This window comes from Salvelinus alpinus, chromosome 27 (assembly GCF_045679555.1).
Source record: "Salvelinus alpinus chromosome 27, SLU_Salpinus.1, whole genome shotgun sequence".
NCBI lineage: Eukaryota > Metazoa > Chordata > Actinopteri > Salmoniformes > Salmonidae > Salvelinus > Salvelinus alpinus.
The window spans coordinates 35578281-35597396 of NC_092112.1; the positions used below are offsets into that span (position 1 = coordinate 35578281).

General features: G+C 40.0%; 1 protein-coding gene across 9 annotated transcripts in view; it reads left to right on the forward strand.

Moving 5' to 3' along the window:
* The window catches only part of itpk1a (inositol-tetrakisphosphate 1-kinase a), a 69447-nt gene that overhangs the window by 39475 nt on the left and 10856 nt on the right, over positions 1 to 19116 (forward strand). For all 9 annotated transcript variants that reach the window (XM_071370447.1, XM_071370448.1, XM_071370446.1 and 6 more), the window contains 4 exons: positions 5821 to 5938; positions 16618 to 16716; positions 16868 to 16899; positions 17757 to 17922. In XM_071370447.1, the coding sequence (XP_071226548.1) occupies positions 5821 to 5938; positions 16618 to 16716; positions 16868 to 16899; positions 17757 to 17922 (415 nt within the window). The remainder of the gene's footprint in view (positions 1 to 5820; positions 5939 to 16617; positions 16717 to 16867; positions 16900 to 17756; positions 17923 to 19116) is intronic.

The following is a 19116-nucleotide window of genomic DNA, read 5'->3' on the forward strand; positions in this document are numbered from 1 at the left end:
ACTTATTAAAATGGACGGCCACCCACATCTGCACACTACAACTACCACTTGTTTCCGGCATGCCGGCAAGCTCACGGGAGGTATAAAAGGCGTATGCAGGCAAGAATGTGGTAAAAATGAGCCTGTTGTAAGCGGGTCATACATTGCCCCCAAAAAATGTACAGGCGAAATACCGTAAATCCTATGTGAAAGCAGTATTCGGTTAGTATTGTGGAGTAACTACAATGTTGATCCATCTTCAGTTTTCTTCCATCATAGCCATTAAACTTTTAAACTTTTTTAAAATCACCATTGGCCTCATGGTGAAATCCCTGAGTAGTTTCTTTCCTCTCCAGCAACTGCGTTAGGAACGATACCTCTTTTTTTGTGAGTGTATTGATACACCATCCAAAGCATAATTAATAACTTCACTATGGTCACAGGGATATTCAGTGTCTGCTTTTACATTTTTACATATCAACCAATCTGACCTTTGCGAGACACTGGAATACCTCCCTGGTCTTTGTGGTTGAATCATCTATTTTTTTAAATGAACTACTTGACTTGGGGATCTTACAGATACTGTATGTGTGCGGTACAAAGCCGCAGAATATTGCACGCAGAATGAGTCCATACAACTTATGTGATTTGGACACTTTTACTCCTGAACATTTTTTAGGCTTGCCATAACAAAGGGGTTGAATACTTATTGACTTGAGCCATTTGTGTAAAAATTTCAACAAAATAAATCCACTTTGACATTATGGGGTGTTGTGTATAGATCACTGCCACAAAATATTTCTGAAGGCACTAGGCCTACTTTGGCAAAGTTTTTGGTGAAAGCCTTAGCATGCCGAAAGTCATTTCTAACTGGCACACGGGCCACACAAACAGGCATTACTACTTCAAAGTTGCAGGAAATACGAATAACTGATGCATTCTTTTAATCAATTATGAGAAATGAGTTCCTTTTAACTACACTACCGCTGTCTGAGTTGCTCCACGGGACAACCAGCGCGCGCTTGCTACCCGACAGATAATATTATGCTGAAACTAGGTGAATGTTGATTGCCCATTTTCTCCTTTCCATCAGGCTTGGCTGTCGTTTTGTCTTCGGGGGGTGCCTCTGCTAAGGATGTCTGAGATTGTGTGTAAAACCTAAGCTAATAAGTTACATGTTTTTTGCCTTTTTTCCCCCTCCAATTCGAGCCCTCAGTGTAGGGAATTTGAGCATTTTGTTTGAGATCAAATCAGAGGAGAAATTAACACTTATTTTGAAAAGCAGTCCCCAATCATGTCAATTGTTTTATCCCTCAAGTATTTTTGCTAGATATGTATTGGCTTGCTTGTGACGGCCATTACGGAGAAAAGCAACTTTCTCCTCCCTAAGCTCACTTACTCTCTTGAAAGCATTACCCTTGCTTAGCGACCTAATGTCATTATGTAGAAGTTGATCACGATGCTCAGCAGACATGTCTTTCAGCAGACTACGAAACAACCGATGTTGGTGGAGTGGTGTCGCCAGATGTTTGCAGCTGCAAATGGCTGATGTTAGCAGCTCTGATTTGGCTGTAACTGGTACGTTGGGTGATATTGATTGACAGCACTTAAGTGGTGGGACTACAGGAAAACAGATGATCCTATTGGAGAATATTGAACGAGGGCTCATTTTAGAACTAAACATTGGATTTTTGCAGGGATGTTTTTGTGTGGATTTTTATATTAATGTTGATAATTGATCAAAGGGCCATTCTAAATTGATAAAGGGGCCGGATCTAGCCCATGGGCCGCCAGTTGAATAGCCGTGACTAGAGGTCGACCGATTTTAATCGGAATGGCCAATTTAATTAGGGCCGATTTTCAAGTTTTCATAATCAGTAATCGTCATTTTTGGAAGCCGATTTATATTGCAATCCACGAGGAGATTGCGTGGCAGACTGACAACCTGTTACGTGAGTGCAGGCTGCAAGGAGCCATGTTAAGTTGCTAGCTAGCTTTAAACTTCTCTTATAAAACAACAATAAATCTTAACATAATTACTAGTTAACTACACATGGTTGATATTACTATTTTAAGTAGCTTGTCCTGTGTTGCATATAATCAATGTAGATCCTGAAATTGTCACTTCTCTTGCGTTCAGTGTAAGCAGAGTCAGGGTATATGCAGCAGCTTGGGTCGCCTGGCTCGTTGCGAACTGTGTGAAGACCATTTCTCCCTAACAAAGACCGTAATTAATTTGCCAGAATTTTACATAATTATGACATAACATTGAAGGTTGTGCAATGTAATAGTAATATTTAGACTTAGGGTTGCCAACCGTTCGATAAAATACAGAACGGTTCCGTATTTCACTGAAAGAATATACGTTTTGTTTTCGAAATTATAGTTTCCGGATTTGACCATTTATTAATGACCTAAGGCTCGTATTTCTGTGTGTTTTATTATATTATAATTAAGTCTATGATTTGATAGAGCAGTCTGACTGAGCGGTGGTAGGCAGCAGCAGGCTCGTAAGCATTTATTCAAACTGCACTTTCCTCCGTATGCCAGCAGCTTTTCGCAATGCTTGAAGCACAGCGCGGCTTATGACTTCAAGCCCATCAACTCCCAAGATTAGGCTGGCAATACTATAGTGCCTATAAGAACATCCAATAGTCAAAGGTCTATGAAATACAAATGGTATAGAGAGAAATAGTCCTATAACTACAACCTAAAACTTCTTAACTGGGAATATTGAAGACTCCTGTTAAAAGGAACCACTAGCTTTCATATGTTTTGAGCAAGGAACTTAAACATTAGCTTTTTTACATGGCACATAGTGCACTTTTACTTTCTTCTCAACACTGTTTTTGCATTATTTAAACCAAATTGAACATGTTTATTTATTTGAGACTAAATTGATTTTATTTATGTATTAAGTAAAAAATAAGTGTTCATTGTTCATTCAGTATTGTTGTAAATGTCATTTATTATAATACATTACATTTACAACAATACTGAATGAACAGTGAACACTTATTTTTAACTTAATATAATACATAAAATATATACGGCCGATTTTAATCGGTATCGTCTTTTTTTGGTCCTCCAATAATCGGTATAGTTATCGGTGTTGAAAAAAAATAATCGGTCGATCTCTAGCCGTGACCTAATCCGTAGGGGGGTTCGCAGGAGTAGGGGAAGATCAAAGGGTGGTGAATGTAGTTCATGTCGCCCATAGCATGTTGGGGTGGAGTACATCGGTGACCTCACACCTTCCTTGAGTCATCTGTCCCTCAGAGGGACCGACTAGACGGTTGCATGAGTTGTGGTGCAGAAGGTTGCTAGTTTGTCTTTCACGTGGCAGAACAGAATGCACTGTTACACTCCCTAGCATCGCAGTGAACCACATTAGCTTTCGCAACAGCTAATGGGGATCCTAATAAAATCCCAAACATTGGAAGGAAACCGCAAGTTCCAAATTTCATGAGCGTTTTAGTCAGTGCACTGGTCTGCTGTCCACATCTACATAAAACACATGTAATTGACTCCTTAAACTTACCCACTCCTTCAGTCCTCTTTTCTCTAGACACTATACAAACCTAGAGCTGATATATGGCATACTTTAATGCAGAATTTGTTTTCAGTTCCACATGATAAAGTCTGCTCGATTTTTAAAAGCTTGACACGTTTAATGGTCCTCAGCAAACTTGGATTTGGTTTATAGGCCTATTTTCAGCTTTATATGACTAATGACTCCCATTTAGTTTCTTTAATGGTCATTAATTTGAATGTTTACCCTGGACCCCCTCATTTGTTTAAAGAGCCATTGCACTCAAATCACATTTTAGCAGATGTTTTCAGACGTCAAAAGTAGTCTGTCAGAGGGAGTCCATGTCCCAGGCCAGCTGTTTTGTAGATCCAGCTACGTGCCACAATCTAAAACTAATGGAAAAGATAAGAACTGTGTTATTTCCAGTTTGTCTGTACTTATCCTGTTTCATTCATCTGATGACATGGGATGTGGACTGCTTTTCAGGCCTGAAAACATCTGACAACTTCTGATTGTGGAGTAAAATTTAAAGTTTAAAGGGGAACGGTTTTTGAAGTTGATATGTCTAAGGCACAGGGATTAGAGCCGAGTTTCTTTCATACAGTGAGGTACAAGAGTATTTGGACAGTGACACTACTCTAGCACTTCGGATTTTAAATAATACAATGACTGCAGTTGAGGTGCAGACTGTCAGCTTTCTTTGAGGGTATGTTCATCCATATTGGATGAACCGTTTAGAAATTACAGCACTTTTTGAACAAAGTATTGGAACAAATTCACTTATGTCTATTAAAGTGGTCAAGTTTAGTGTTTGGTCCCATATTCCTACCACATAATGACATCAAACTTGTGACTATAAACCTGTTGGATGCATTTGCAATTTATTTATATCACGTGGGATTACATTAATGTGGATATTACCATGATTGCGAATAATCCTGAATGAATCGTGAGAAAGTTAGATGCACAAAGATCATACCCCCAAGACAGAAAAATGCTTAGCATGTTTATGTTTAACTTTCTCTCATCTTTATTCACAATTCTTTCAGGATTACCCATAATCATGGTAGCATCCAGATGAATCTATATGTGTTTAGAAATATATTATTTATAATAAGTGACTACAAAATGACACTATACATTATTTACCATTAATTTCTATTGGGCACACAATTATCTGACACACAAACAAAACATACTACAAATGCATCTAACAAGTTTGTAGAGTCACAAGCTTGATGTAGTCATTGCATGCTGGGAATATGGGACCAAATACTAAACTTTTGATTACTTTAAAACGTGAATTTGTCCCAATACTTTTGGTCCCTTAAGATGCGGGGAACAATGCCCAAAAAATGCTTTTCTTTCAAAATGTTTCATCCGATATCGATGAAAATGGCCTTGAATTAAAGCTGTCAGTCTTCACTTTAATGTCATTGTGCTGCAGTACAGACCCAAAACAACAACTGTGTCACTGTCCAAATGCTTTTGGACCTCACTGTTTACCAAAACAGACCAAGGAATGTCATAAACAAAAGGATGGTAAATTTAGCCACCAGTTTTTATATCACGTGGATTTCCCTGCACTCTTTCATCTTGTAAACATTAGGTAATATGCACTACGCCATATGAATACATGTTTTCACCCTTAGTTGTTCCCGGAGGCGTTGCTTTACACACCTGTAGTCTCAGAAAAACAAACAAAATTCCTCTCCTCCCTCTTCGTCTCCTTTTAAGGTTTCATTGACATTAGATGAGGGCGAAAATGGGCGCTCGAAATGGCAACATGCTAAATTGGCCAGTAGCCAAGCCTTTCATTTCAAATGTACTTGATTACATGGAGTTCCTTTTTGATTGTTGAAGTGCGTACAGAGATACTAATACATAAAAGCACAGACATGAAAATACATGGCCTCTACTGTGCTAGCACAAGTGGAGAACAGAACAGTACAAAACCGGTTGTTATTTGTTAGACTACAAAAAGGTTAACTTGGAAGTCACCTGTATACTTTCTGAAGTCTAGTATACATTTACGTAAACATTCTTCAGATTCATCAAATGTGGCTTTGTTGCTTTAAGGCTTGCCGAGGCTGTAATATAATTGAGAAATGTTCATTAGGGTGCAGAATATTTTAAAACTATTTGCATTGGAAAATGTGCGTTTCTTATTGTACAAGCCCAGGAAGTCCCGCTCAGTTTTTGGTGCCTAATAAACATGGCCTTGTGGTGTTTTTTGTTTGTTGCAAAGTGTGTTGCTACGGTGTGCACTATTGAATACATACCTGATGTTTTTTTGGGACTGTCTTCAGGATTACATCGACACCCATCCTGAAATGGTGGTTCTGGACCCGCTGCCGGCCATTAGGACCTTGTTGGACCGCTGCAAGTCCTACCAGCTCATCCGCAGGCTTGAAGACTGCATGAAAGGTATAGAGACGGGACTGCCACCCAAAGTACACACACAAACTGACACGCGTACACACAAAAACTATCACAAATCCACACAGCCATGCATTCACATATCCCAAAACACAGACACTACACAGTCACTTGCCTAGACATTCTGTTAAGCCTTTGTGAGTTTTACGTCATAGCATCGACATAAGTAACATTCAAATCAGTTACTCACATACTGTGTGTTATGCACTTGCTCTGTTTACCTCTGGCCTGGGACTAACACACCTTCTCATAACTGGCAATGCCATCTGTGTTTGTGTGCGTGCGTGTATGAATTGTTTCCCTTTGGGTTGGGAAAGCCTGGAATTCCAAAATACAGGAAGCCCTCCCTGGCCTGTGTTCATGTTGCTACTGGCTACCTACATGAGCCCGGCACTTTCCGTAAGACTTTTGTCCCGGGCTGGATGTCGAAAGGCAGGCTTCATTTTGGGGCTTTGCACAAGGGAAATGTGTGGCTTAGGGTGGGTTTATTCACGGAGTGTGTATGAAAACTGCAGAGTGGCTCGTCTTTTGTCCTGCGCCATGGGGGCATTCCCAAACTAGCTAAACAAAAGGGATCAGGGTTGAAGAGGCCGAAGGGTTAGCGTTGCTAGCTGCATAGGCACATACTGTGAATCCCAAATGAGACCCTATTTCCTACATGGTGCATTACTTTTGACCAGTGCCCTATGGGTGCTGGTCAAAAGTAGTGCATTATGTAGGGAATATGGTGCAATTTGGTATGCAGTCATAGGCTCTGGCATGACAGTGTTTTATAGTCTGTGCTTGAAGTTGAATGAAAACGGTGTCAGACTCTGTGCTCACTTTAGGTGCTGGTACTCCATTTAAATTATGCAGTACGTGTTCATATTTAAGAGTGAATATTTTATGAGCTGCCGGTCTTCAAACAATAGAACAATCGAGGCGTTTGCACCAGCCCAATTCAAACACTGGTTATCGTATGGAAGTAAGGCTAGTTTCTATGTGTACCTATTTGTAGATAATAAGTTAATAAGTAAATTAGGATCGTTTCTGTGACCAATCTATCCTCTAAATGATGGGAGAGCTGTGTACTCTGACCAGTCAATTACGGCAGAATCTATTGGTACTTTTACATCAAGTGGCACGACTTGTAAGAGAGACATTTTGTTTATGGATCTTACTTAAACTAAATTAAATTAATGAGTTTATTATGTACTCTCCCCTCAACAACTTGAATAATATTTAAAATACTGTTTTTAATTAAAACCAAACTTGATTTGAAGATGCATTGATAAAGCCTCGTGGTAATATGAATTATAAAACATGCGGCTGTATAAGCATTCATAATAGCTCATTGCACCTTTTTGAGAAACGAGCTACATAGACTACTGAAAATACTAAGTTACCTAATACCTACAAATAAAATGATCCCTTAGTGACTACCCTATCCAGCTGACCTCCAGGACTGAACTTCCAGAGTAAGTGCACTCGACCTGGGGTAGTGTGAGGTGAACCGTGGGTCTTGGCTCCAGCTCCACAATTCTATTTAAAAATACCTCCGCAGTGAGCGAAGTGTTTTCTGTGGCTGTCCTTCTCCCAGGCAACCACTTCCATGGCAATTAGCCGGTAACAGTACAGACGGGAGAGAATAGGATCCTGGGTAAAAGCCGATAACACTCGCTTAAACTGTGGCTTTATGTAAGAGGCTACTTGAAGGCTTTTAGACTCCTATCAACGCACAGAATTAACATTCTCCGGGTCATATCAGCGCATTACATCGTCTATTTAGCGCCAAGTTTACTCTTTTCTTTTTTTGGTGTTCTTTACATTTTTCTCTGGTAGGCCTAACTTTAAATGTTACTTTCCACGCGATTTCCGGTCATATTACAAAGGGCCAACTTTTTGATCCCTTCAGGGGTTTTAGCATTCAAGAAATATTGATCGGAATATCACCGCCAGCCATGTATGGAATGTTAATAGTCTGAGGAGTTGGATAAAATACATACAGATCTGGAACCAGTCGTTCTTATAAAACCTCTTAAGAATCCTCAAAATCCAATTTAGGTTGAAAGATTTTGGCTAAAAGCTACTGGTAAAAGGTGGTTAAGTGCACACTTACAGTGAAGTGGAGAAGTAATATGAAAGGATCTATGCATGAGCCAGTCATCCATTCAAGGTTTGTTAGTGCTGGGCTGGAATAACCACACACACACACACACACGCATGTATATATATATATGTGTGTGTATACATATATACATATATACATGTCTATGCACACTGCACTTTTGACCCTAGACAGCAGTTACAGCCTACTTGCTTGGTACACTCACTGGAATAGATTTCCAGTGAGTGTACTTATTTGTTTGTCTGTCAGTGTCATATAGTTTGTTACTTGTATCAGCAAAGAACAATAAATAATACCAAGGTAAACCGTAGTAACTGCAGCCCTTAGCTTGGTGAAACCAAGTAAAAAAGCAGTAACTGATGTGAGTGCAGTTAAATCAACTTTCATTGGTCGCATACACATTTAGCAGATGTTATTGTGGGTGTAGCGAAATGCTTGTGATCCTAGCTCGAACAGTGCAGTAATATCGAACACACAACCATACACACATTTTATAAAGTAAAATAATGGAATTAAGAAATATTGAAATATTAGGATGAGCAATGTCAAAGTATTCAAGCCCCTTCCCATTTTGTTACGTTACAGCCTTCCTCATCAGTCTACAAACAATACCCCATAATGTCAAAGCGAAAACAGGTTCTGAGAAACATTTTCACATTTATAAAAAATAAGATACCTTGTTCACAAGTATTCTGACCCTTTACAATGAGACTTGAAATTGAGCTCTGGTGCATCCTGTCATCTTTGCTGTTTCTACAACTTGATTGGATTCCGCCTGTGGTAAATTTCAATTGATTTGGAAAGGCACACACCTGTCTATATAAGGTCCCACAGTTGACAGTGCATGTCAGAGCAAAAACCAAGCCATGAGGTTGAATGAGTTGTCCGTAGAGAACCGAGACATGATTGTGTCCAGGCACAGATCTGGGGAAGGGTACCAAAAAGCATGAGAAAAGCAAGATTATCTGGTCTGATGAAATTAAGATTGAACTCTTTGGCCTGAATGCCAAGCATCACGTCTGGAGGAAACCTGGCACCACCCCTACGGTGAAGCATGGTAGTGGATGGCAGCATCATGCTGTGGGGATGTTTTTCAGTGGCAGAGACTGGGAGACTAGTCAGGATCGAGGGAAAGATGAACAAAGCAAAATACAGAGATCCTTGATGAAAACCTGCTCCAGAGCGCTCAGGACCTCACTGGGGCGAAGGTTCACCTTCCAACAGGACAACGATCCTAAGCACACAGCCAAGGAGTGGTTTCGGTACAAGTCTCTGAATTTACTTGAGGGGCCCAGCCAGAGCCTGGACTTGCACCTGATCGAACATCTCTGAAGAGACCTGAAAATAGCTGTGCAGCGACACTCCCAATCCAACCTGACAGAGCTTGAGAGGATCTGCAGAGAAGTATGGGAGAAACTCTCCAAAAACAGGTGTGTCAAGCTTGTAGCGTTATACCCAAGAACACTCAGGGCTGTAATCTCTGCCAAAGGTGCTTCAACAAAGTACCGAGTAAGGGTCTGAATACCTATGTAATTCTTTTTTTTTTAATGCTGTTTGGGGGGGGGGGGGGGACAATTTAATCCATTTTAGAATAAGGCTGTAACGTAACAATGTGGACAAAGTCGAGGTGTCTGAATACTTTCCGAATGCACTGTATGTACAGTACCAATCAAGTTTGGACACCTACTCATTCAAGGTTTTTTCTTTATTTTTACTATTTTCTACATTGTAGAATAATAGTGAAGACAAACTGAAATAACACATATGGAAACATGTAGTAACCAAATAAGTGTTTAAACAAATCTAAATATTTGAGATTCTTCAAAGTATCCACCCTTTGCCTTGACAGCTTTACACACTCTTGGCATCCTCTCAACCAGCTTCATGAGGAATGCTTTTCCAACAGCCTTGAAGTAGTTCCCATTTGCTGAGCACTTGTTGGCTGCTGTTCCTTCACTCTGCGGTCCAACTCCTCCCAAACCATCTCAATTGGGTTGAGGTCGGGTGGTTGTGGAGGCCAGGTCCTCTGATGCAGCACTCATCACTCTCCTTGGTCAAATAGACCTTACATAGCCTGGAGGTGTGTTTTGGATCATTGTCTTGTTGACAATCTAATGATTGTCCCACTAGGCGCAAACCAGTTGGAGGCGTATCACTGCAGTATGCTGTGGTAGCCATGCTGGTAAAGTGTGTCTTGAATTCTAAATAAATTACTGCAGTGTCACCATCTACTATGCGTCTCACAAAGACACGGTGGTTGGAACCAAAAATCTCTATTTGGACTCATCAAACTATTAATATGAAGGGGCTAGAAGCGTCGTCTAAGGTGAGCTACCGAGTGGCTAGGACAGGCAAGCCCCATACTATTGTGGAGGACTTAATTCTTCCTGCTCCCGTGAATATGACTGGGACAGTGCTGGGGGAAAAAGCCAAAAAAACTATACAGACAATGTCTTCATAAAACACTTTCACAATGCATCAGTGACATGTCAGGAGATGTTTTGAAACAATTGTTAAATTCAATGTTTGGGACAGATTTCCACAGGTCTAATGTCCATTGCTCGTGTTTCTTGGCCCAACCAAGTCTCTTCTTATTGGTGTCCTTTTTAGTAGTGGTTTCTTTGCAGCAATTCGACCATGAAGGCCTGACTCATGCGGTCTCCTCTGAGCAGTTGATGTTGAGAAATGTCTGTTACTTGAACTCTGAAGCATTTATTTGGGCTGCAATCTGAGGTGCAGTTAACTCTAATGAACTTATCCTCTGCAGCAGAGGTAACTCTGGCTCTTCCTTTCCTGTGGCGGCCCTCATGAGAGCCAGTTTCATCATAGCGCTTAATGGTTTTTGCGACTGCAGTTGAAGAAACTTTAAAAGTTCTTGAAATGTTCCGTGTTGACTGACCTTCATGTCAAAAGTAATGATGGAATGTTTCTTTTTGCTTATTTTGGCTGTTCTTGCCAAATATGGACTATATATATGGACTTGGTATTTTACTTAATTGGGCTATATTTTGTGTACCACCCTTGTCACAACACAACTGATTGGTTCAAATGCATTAAGAAGGAAAAAAATTAACGTTTAACAAGGCACACCTGTTAATTAAAATGCATTCCAGGTGAATAACTCATGAAGCTGGTTGAGTGCCTTGATGACAGCTTTGCACACTCTTGGCAAAGGGTGGCTACTTTGAAGAATATTACATCTATTTAGATTTGTTTAAAACATTTTGGGGGGGGTTACTGCATGATTCCATATGTGTTATTTCATAGTTTTGTGTTCACTATTATTCCTCAATGTAGAAAATAGTAAAAATACAGAAACCCTAGAATGAGTGTGTCCAAACTTTTGACTGGATGTGTGTGTTGTGTATAGAATATGTAGATGTAGTATATCCATATCTATCTGAAGAATAGTATATGTACAGCAATAGTTAAATGAGATAGGCCTTGACTAGAATACAGTGTATATACTTTACATATGAAGTGGGTTAAACAGTATGTAAACAGTATTCAAGGAACCAGTGTTCCATGACTATGTGTATATAGAGCAGCAGTCTCTAAGGTGCATAGTAGAGTAACTGGGTGGTAGCCGGCTAGACAGTGACTAACTTCAGGGAAGGGTACTGGGCAGAAGCCGGCTAGTGGCGGCTGTTTAGCAGGGATGGCCTTGAGATAGAAGCTGTTTCTCAGTCCCAGCTTTGATGCACTATGTATTGATGCACTACATGTATTGACATCGCCTTCTGGATGGCTGCTTTTTTCCTTGGTTTCACTAACTTTCTCCAGTTACTAAACCCCCCCCCCCCCCCCCCCTTCCCCCCCATATTCTCCAACACTTCTCCACTTGAGCATCTATTTAATGTATAAAACATTTCAATAATGTGCAGTTACTGGTCTTTTGCTTTTTAGGTCAGAACTGTTAGCTGGCTAAGTCCTTGATCTTGGCCGGGATTCAATCTAAGGCGTGCTATAGCGCAGGTCACTATACAACTGACAATAAAAAATGTGCAAAGGCATTTTCCCTGACGTTTACGGAGACTGCGCATTCTAGCTCAACTGTAAATTGCCTTTTTAAGAGTAGGTTATAGCATTGAATCCCGGCCCTTGTTTTGTGATATTAACCGTCTCAACTATCATTGCCCAGTATTAACACACCTGGTTCAGGTAAGAGCTTGATGATTAGTCGAGTAGTAGTTGAAAAAGGTGTGATTGTGATGGGCTGGAACAAAAATGTGCAACTCTGGGGGTATTTCAGAGGTACAGCGAGATGGCAAGCTGTCACTGAAATGCTTGTACATATTTCCAGGTTCAGAAAAAAAGCTACATCTGAAGCTAATATCTCATCACTTTGGACACCCACAAGAATTATCTGTCTGGCCAATCTCTTTCTCATATATCCGATAACGGATTAGCTCTTATGTGTTCAGGCCTAGTTGTTTATTGTTTTATTTACTTAGCTTTTGTTTACCACTATTAGAACATACCTTTGCTCTTGTGTATCTGTGCCCCCCCCCCCCCCCCCCAATCCGACTATTTTACCATACCAGCTTTTTTTTGTATATGTCCCCTCCAAAATTATTGCCAACCTTGATGATAAATATGAGCAAAAAAGACTAGAAATACTGAGCTATATTTTATGCTCATTTTAATAATCTCTATATTTTTTCATATTATAATAATATCTATATTTTTTTTGTTTAATAAGTAAAAAGATACAGGTAACTGTCAAAATAAAGTAAACACCAACATAATATCTTAATAGGGTGTTGGGTCACCACGAGTTGCCAGAACAGCGTCAATGTGCCTTGGCATAGATTCTACAAGTGTCTGGAACTCGGGTGTCGCATCCCTCCAATATTCTTCCATGAGAAATTCCATTATTTAGTGTTTTGTTGATGGTGGTGGAAACGCTGTCTCAGGCGCTTGTGTTCAATTGGGTTAAGATCTTCAATATACTTTGCCAAACTAAAGGAAACACTTGAGTAAATTAGGGATACAGTTACATGTTGGTGTCAATTATAAGATTCTTATAAATAAAATCAAACAATTACATTTGCATAAAAATGCTACTTGGAAGTTATTCTCATTTTAAGGAACTGTATTGTGGTATTCCATGGTTTCCTGTTTCACTGGGCTATAAAAATTAGGTAACAGTTAAGTAAAATCCTTTTGGTCATCCATCACAATGGGGAAAGTGACATGGTTGTTGACCTTTTATTTTATTTAGCAATTTTTGGGTACCCATTGCTTGATTTATACACTTACCAGTATTAGTGCAAAAAGTAAGCGATTTAAAACCACTGGATCAGTGGTAAAATTACCTGTCATTGGACGCAAGTGTATCTTGTCCGCACGCACAGTGAGGAAGATTGTTTGGGTAGCAAGGAAAATTCCAGGAGCCAAAGTTGGATAATTTCAGAACTTTGGAGACCTGAAAATCTACAATTAGACTCCACCTCCATGCCAATACGTTATTTGGAAGGGTTGCCAGAAAAAAAGCTTATGAGAGGAACCAACAAATGTGAACGCCTGGAGTTTGCTAAACGGCATTGGCATTTGGATTGGAACCGGGTGATATGGTCATATGAGACACAAATAGAGCTCTTTTATTAGGGGGTAGGAAACATGTTAAAATAAATCCCATCAATACCTAGTCATGATTCCTGCATTTTCACAGACCTTGTAACAAAAATCCAGGTTTTGGGTCTGTGTGAATGGTTATCTGCTTTTTTTGCAGGTACATTAATTAACACTTCCCTAATTTGAAATGCAAACAGCCCCATGGTTTAACACACCCCACGCTTCCCAATTTGCCAGTTGTATGTATAAGGGGTATACATGTAAATAAGGGGCTGTTTGAAAGGGGATCATATAAATGTTGCCTTGTATTTCTAAAATGGGTAGTAGAGGTTATTTATTTAATCCGGAGTCAGGCTTTACATGTCAAGTGGACTTGAAGGATATTTGGTAATTAAACCCGCCAATATGATACTCCGAGCAGGCTCAATTAAATGCTCGAAGTGTGCAAAAAATATGTCCACTGTTGTGCCAAAATGTCAGCAGTCAAGTTTTCAAGATGGAGCACTTAATCCTGCAATGGTTGATAATTGGGAACCTTGTGGATTGTGAGGATGGAGGACTATCTTCTTACATGAACCCCTTAAAGACATTCTCCGGTACTTTGTTGACTAGTATGATCTACGAGCAGAATTTACTGTTTTATCTACCTCAGTTAGCCAAGAAATTCCTAGTTTGAAAGTGACTTCTGGAAGCTGTGTGGCACCATTTCCCATACATTTATTCCACATGGTACAGTCCCCTAACAATTTGAGTTTCAGCCAATGAGCTTCAGCCCCTTGCCTTTTGAGTGACAGCTAACAAGACACATAGATAGATATCTATCTCAGAGTGAGAGTGCAATCTTTCTGTGTCTGTCTGAATAGTGGTGTATCTGTTGCCCCGTTTCCATCATGACATTTAATTAAGCCGTACGTAATCTTTACGGATAAGTGTAATGTTTGTAATGCAAGATGGAGAGCCAGTCTCGTCAGAGATTGCATTTTATTTTTGGGGTTGCAAAATATGACCTTATCAATCAAGACAGGATAAATATATTGTTTCCAGTGAAAATAAAACATGATTTGTTTAGTTTTTCATAAACTTGTTTTCCTAAATTTATAGCAAGTCAAGCTAGCTTGCACTGCAGAGCTGCTAGCTAGTTAGGTTGAAGATGCCATTGTAGCTAGCGACCTCCAATTAAAAATAGTCATTATCTGCACAAACTTAAACAGTCATATAATTGGCATGACAGCCAATGTGTATTTCACATTACGATTTAAAATAGTACTCACTTATAGGAATGGTTAACTGCAAGTTGCTAGCTATCCCATAAAGCCATCACCGAAAACCATATTTTAATCTTCTGTGGTTTGGTAACTTCCTGTTCTTCGTCACTCTGGCTGGACTGAAGATGATGCAAAGTTAGAAAAATGTCTAAGTATGTGGCGTCCGTCTCGCAACGGAGCCTTCAACCGCAAGGGGGCGTTGCGTTTCCAATCCGTTGTGGATATCCCCATTTTTGAAAGGCATGACATCCGGCACAATGATCGGAGTGCTAATAGGTAATGTGAACGAGGCTTGTGTTTGTGAGTGCGCTCTGCCCCAAGCCCCTCGTATGTCTCGGGGTCTTTGCATGGCTGGGTGACAAGGCTTGTAGCCATGGCGTCCTTGCTAAGAGGTGCCCCACCGCCTGTCCCTGGCTTATAAAAACACATACTGAAACAGAGATCGAGGGTCACAGTGAGCAAATATAAACATACCACTGGACGCCTAGATGACGCCAGAGGAGCATAATGAGAGAGAGAAAGAGATAAAGGAAAATAGTTATGGGGAGAGAGTGGGAGGGACTGGGGGAGAGAGGTATGGAGGGAGAGGAGAGATTACAACCTCAACTGAGAATGAAAGGGTTGATGGAGACAGAGAGACCGGTTAGACAAACTACAAAGAGTGAAAATGTTGCAAAGCAAGCAGACTTTTTGCGTGCTCTGCTAGAAACAGCTGCACCAAAGACGGCGGGACTCGAAGCCATCACAGCTGAACAGCTCCCTTGAGACCTTAGAAGGAAGAGGAGATCTTGGAGAGGGCTAAAGCGCTGTAGCAGTTGACCTTTTTAGTGTGGTTTTAAAGTAATTGTTTTCACGCGGTCTCAACTCCAACAGACAAGCACATGGTTAAACGCATACCACAGCAAAGGATTGTTACATCTTCTCTAACTGATTAACTTCTTGGCGCACGGATCCCTTTAGAATCGGGATCATTTTCGTAAACAACCGCTGAATTGCAGAGCGCCAAATTCTAAAAATGAATACTAAAAATATTTAAGTGAAATATACCAAAACACAGCTTAGTTTGTTGTTAATCCACCTATCGTGTCAGATTTTGAAAATATGCTTTACAGCGAAAGCAATCCAAGCGTTTGTGAGTTTATCGATCACTAGACAAAACAGTAAGAACACCTAGCAGCCATTTAGAATGGTCACGAAAGCCAGAAAAGCAATAAAATTAATCGCTTACCTTTGATCTTCGGATGTTTGCACTCACGAGACTCAGTTATACAATAAATGTTCCTTTTGTTCGATAAAGATTTTTTTTATATCAAAATACCTCCATTTGTTTGGCGCGTTATGTTCAGTATTCCACAGCCTTAGGCATCAAGGCTTGACGGAAATTCCATATAGTGTCCGTAAAGGTCGTAAAAACATGTCAAACGTTTTTAATAATCAATCCTCAGGTTGTTTTTAAGACTTTTTTCAACTTAGTTTCACTCCCCCTATTTTTTTCCTTCACGTTGTGTCTGTGCTATAACAAGTTATCAAACTGTTTATGATTTTATGAAGCTCAGGTATGTAGTCGTATTTACACACACACTTTTTTAAATAGATCTCTTTCCATTTCTACGTACTTATATTATTAAGGAATTTATACAAATATGCATGATTATAGTTAACAGTTTAGTGATGGCAAGGATAGAATAACAATATCTTTCTCTCCCTATTTCCTCTAGATGAAAGGATCTGCTCTCCTCCCTTCATGGTTCTAAGGAGTGAGTGTGGAACCGACACTCTCAAACACATCCAGAAACATGGCATTACCTTCCCTTTCAGTACGTAAGATCATGTTCTCTACATGTTTGGTTACCAGAATATTTCTGGAGACTTCTACAGGGTCTCTTCTAAAAAGATTCAAGTCTAGCTTAATTTTCATAACTTTGCTTGACTGAATAGAATGACGTCCTAATCTTTTCACCTCCACAGTTTGTAAAACTCCAAACTCCAACTCCCATGAGGTAAGAGTTTTTGACATTTTTTATTACAATATCCCATTTGTGCCTGCATTGACTTAATTTAAATGAAATTTGCCCCAACCCTGACTTCATCCTGTCCTTATGTTAACTCCCCTCACAATCACTACCTACTCTTGTGAAAGCTTTTAGCAATATTGACCTAAAGGGAATTTCAAGACCATAATGTCACTAATGAGTGATGGCATTACGAGTTGGGTCTGAGTAAGCCTACAGTGAGGTAGTCATGTGCTTTGTCATTGTGTACTTAGACTCGCCTTGGTCATAAAAATAGGTTGGGTTGACAGGCTATTCTGTTAAAATGGTTGTGATAGAATAGTGGTTCAGAATATGTGTGGATTGTAAAAGAATCACTAGACATTGGATTGTCCACACCTTTTTTGCGTAGATTTCTACCAAAAAGGAAACCTCAAAACAAAATCACACAACACCAAAAAGGATATTGGGTATTAGTTTCCTCTATCTGGTGGGGAAACATTGCGGCACTGATCATTTTATTGAGATAGTGGCAGAACATTTTTAGTTATTACACAAAAATGTTTATTGTATTTTTGACAATTGGTTTTGAGGATCTTTCAAATCGTTTAACTTGGCTGGTGCATTAAACTAATGGAATAGTCCCAAAAGTGCAAATCTCTCTCATCTGGCACTCCAGATATGGCTCAATCAAAATCGATGTATTTCAGAGATGACTAATACAATTTGAGTATAGCTGAATGAGGTCAGACAGTAGATTCTACCCATCACTGAACTGACAGAGGGATAACAAGGGAGGATAGATGACGTTGAATGAACGGATGCACGAGTCTTGCATGTTATCCCCCCCCCCCCCCCCCCAATAGATGGCCATCATCTTCAGTGAGGAGGACCTGAAGGATGTTAAGCCCCCGTGTGTGATCCAGAACTTCATTAACCACGATGCTGTACTCTACAAGGTGTATGTGGTGGGAGAGGCCTACTACGTGGTAGAGAGGCCTTCTATCAGAAACTTCCCTTCTGGACCTGCAGGTCAGATATACCCAATTCCCAGCTTCAAGATGTACTCATTACCAACAGCTTACAACACATAGCCCCTGCCTCCTATACACTAAAATGGTACATGAACATTTCACCCTATTCCCATGTTTCTTATACCTATTCAATCTTTTCAAATCTACATGTAGTACGTAGGAGTTAGGGCTACTTTTTTTTTTTTATTGAATTATTTTTTTGTATTAGGCCATAGGTTTGGGTGGTACCCAGATTTTCAAACCATCATACCATTTCTGGGGTATACTGTATTACCAAATGTGCACACAAGGGGCGCTATTTCAACAACAAAAATCACAAAACAATTTAGGCAACAGGGATCTTGATCCAGAAGAGGGTTGAATGCCTCTGCTGAGCTTGACATCGAGCCACTAGGCTAGCAAGTTAGCTAACTAAATGCATAGCTGGAGCCCTGAGCTGCATATAATTTATTTGACACATCTTAGATTTCTTATAGTTATACTTAAGAAATGTTTTTTTGTTTGTTTTACCTTATTGAAAATTATACTGTCGCTATTTTGAAATACCCCAGTAGACAGTGTAGACTGTATATAGACTGCCCAAGCCAGATACTGAGTCTACTCAAGCCCCCTTACCTGAACTCATAGCAGATCCATTTAGCCCAACCCTGCCCTATTCTAACCCGACTTGAGCTTGTCCCATTTCAAATGTCTGAGTATAGAGTAGGTTTCAATTGTGTGTTTTTGATTTAGAAAAGTGTTAAAAGCACAGATGGTGTCTGAGTTGAAGTGGACGCTAAGTCCCCTCACCAGCTTATCAAAGTTTGCATCTGAAATAGCACCCTATTCTCATGCATTACTTTTAACCAGAGTCAGTTTATAGGGAGTAGGTGCCACTTCAGAATTGCCCCGTTTCTTAGAGACCACTGTAAACTGGCACATTACCTTATAAAGACACTTGATTTACCACCGTTTATAAACATGTCCTCTGTTTAAGCACGGCATGGTGCCACATGCCAAGTTAAATGACCGTTAATGGGATTTCCGAGTTGCTCTGTTTGACGCAAAGCACTGCTGATGCATTCCCAAACAATTCCCTGCTTTGTGTCAATGTTTGTGCCCATCCCGTGTTTGTGTATAGGTTAAATTTCCCTGGCTCACTGAGCAAGGTATTCATTAGCATGTGAGTCACTCACAGGAGTAAAGTCATCAG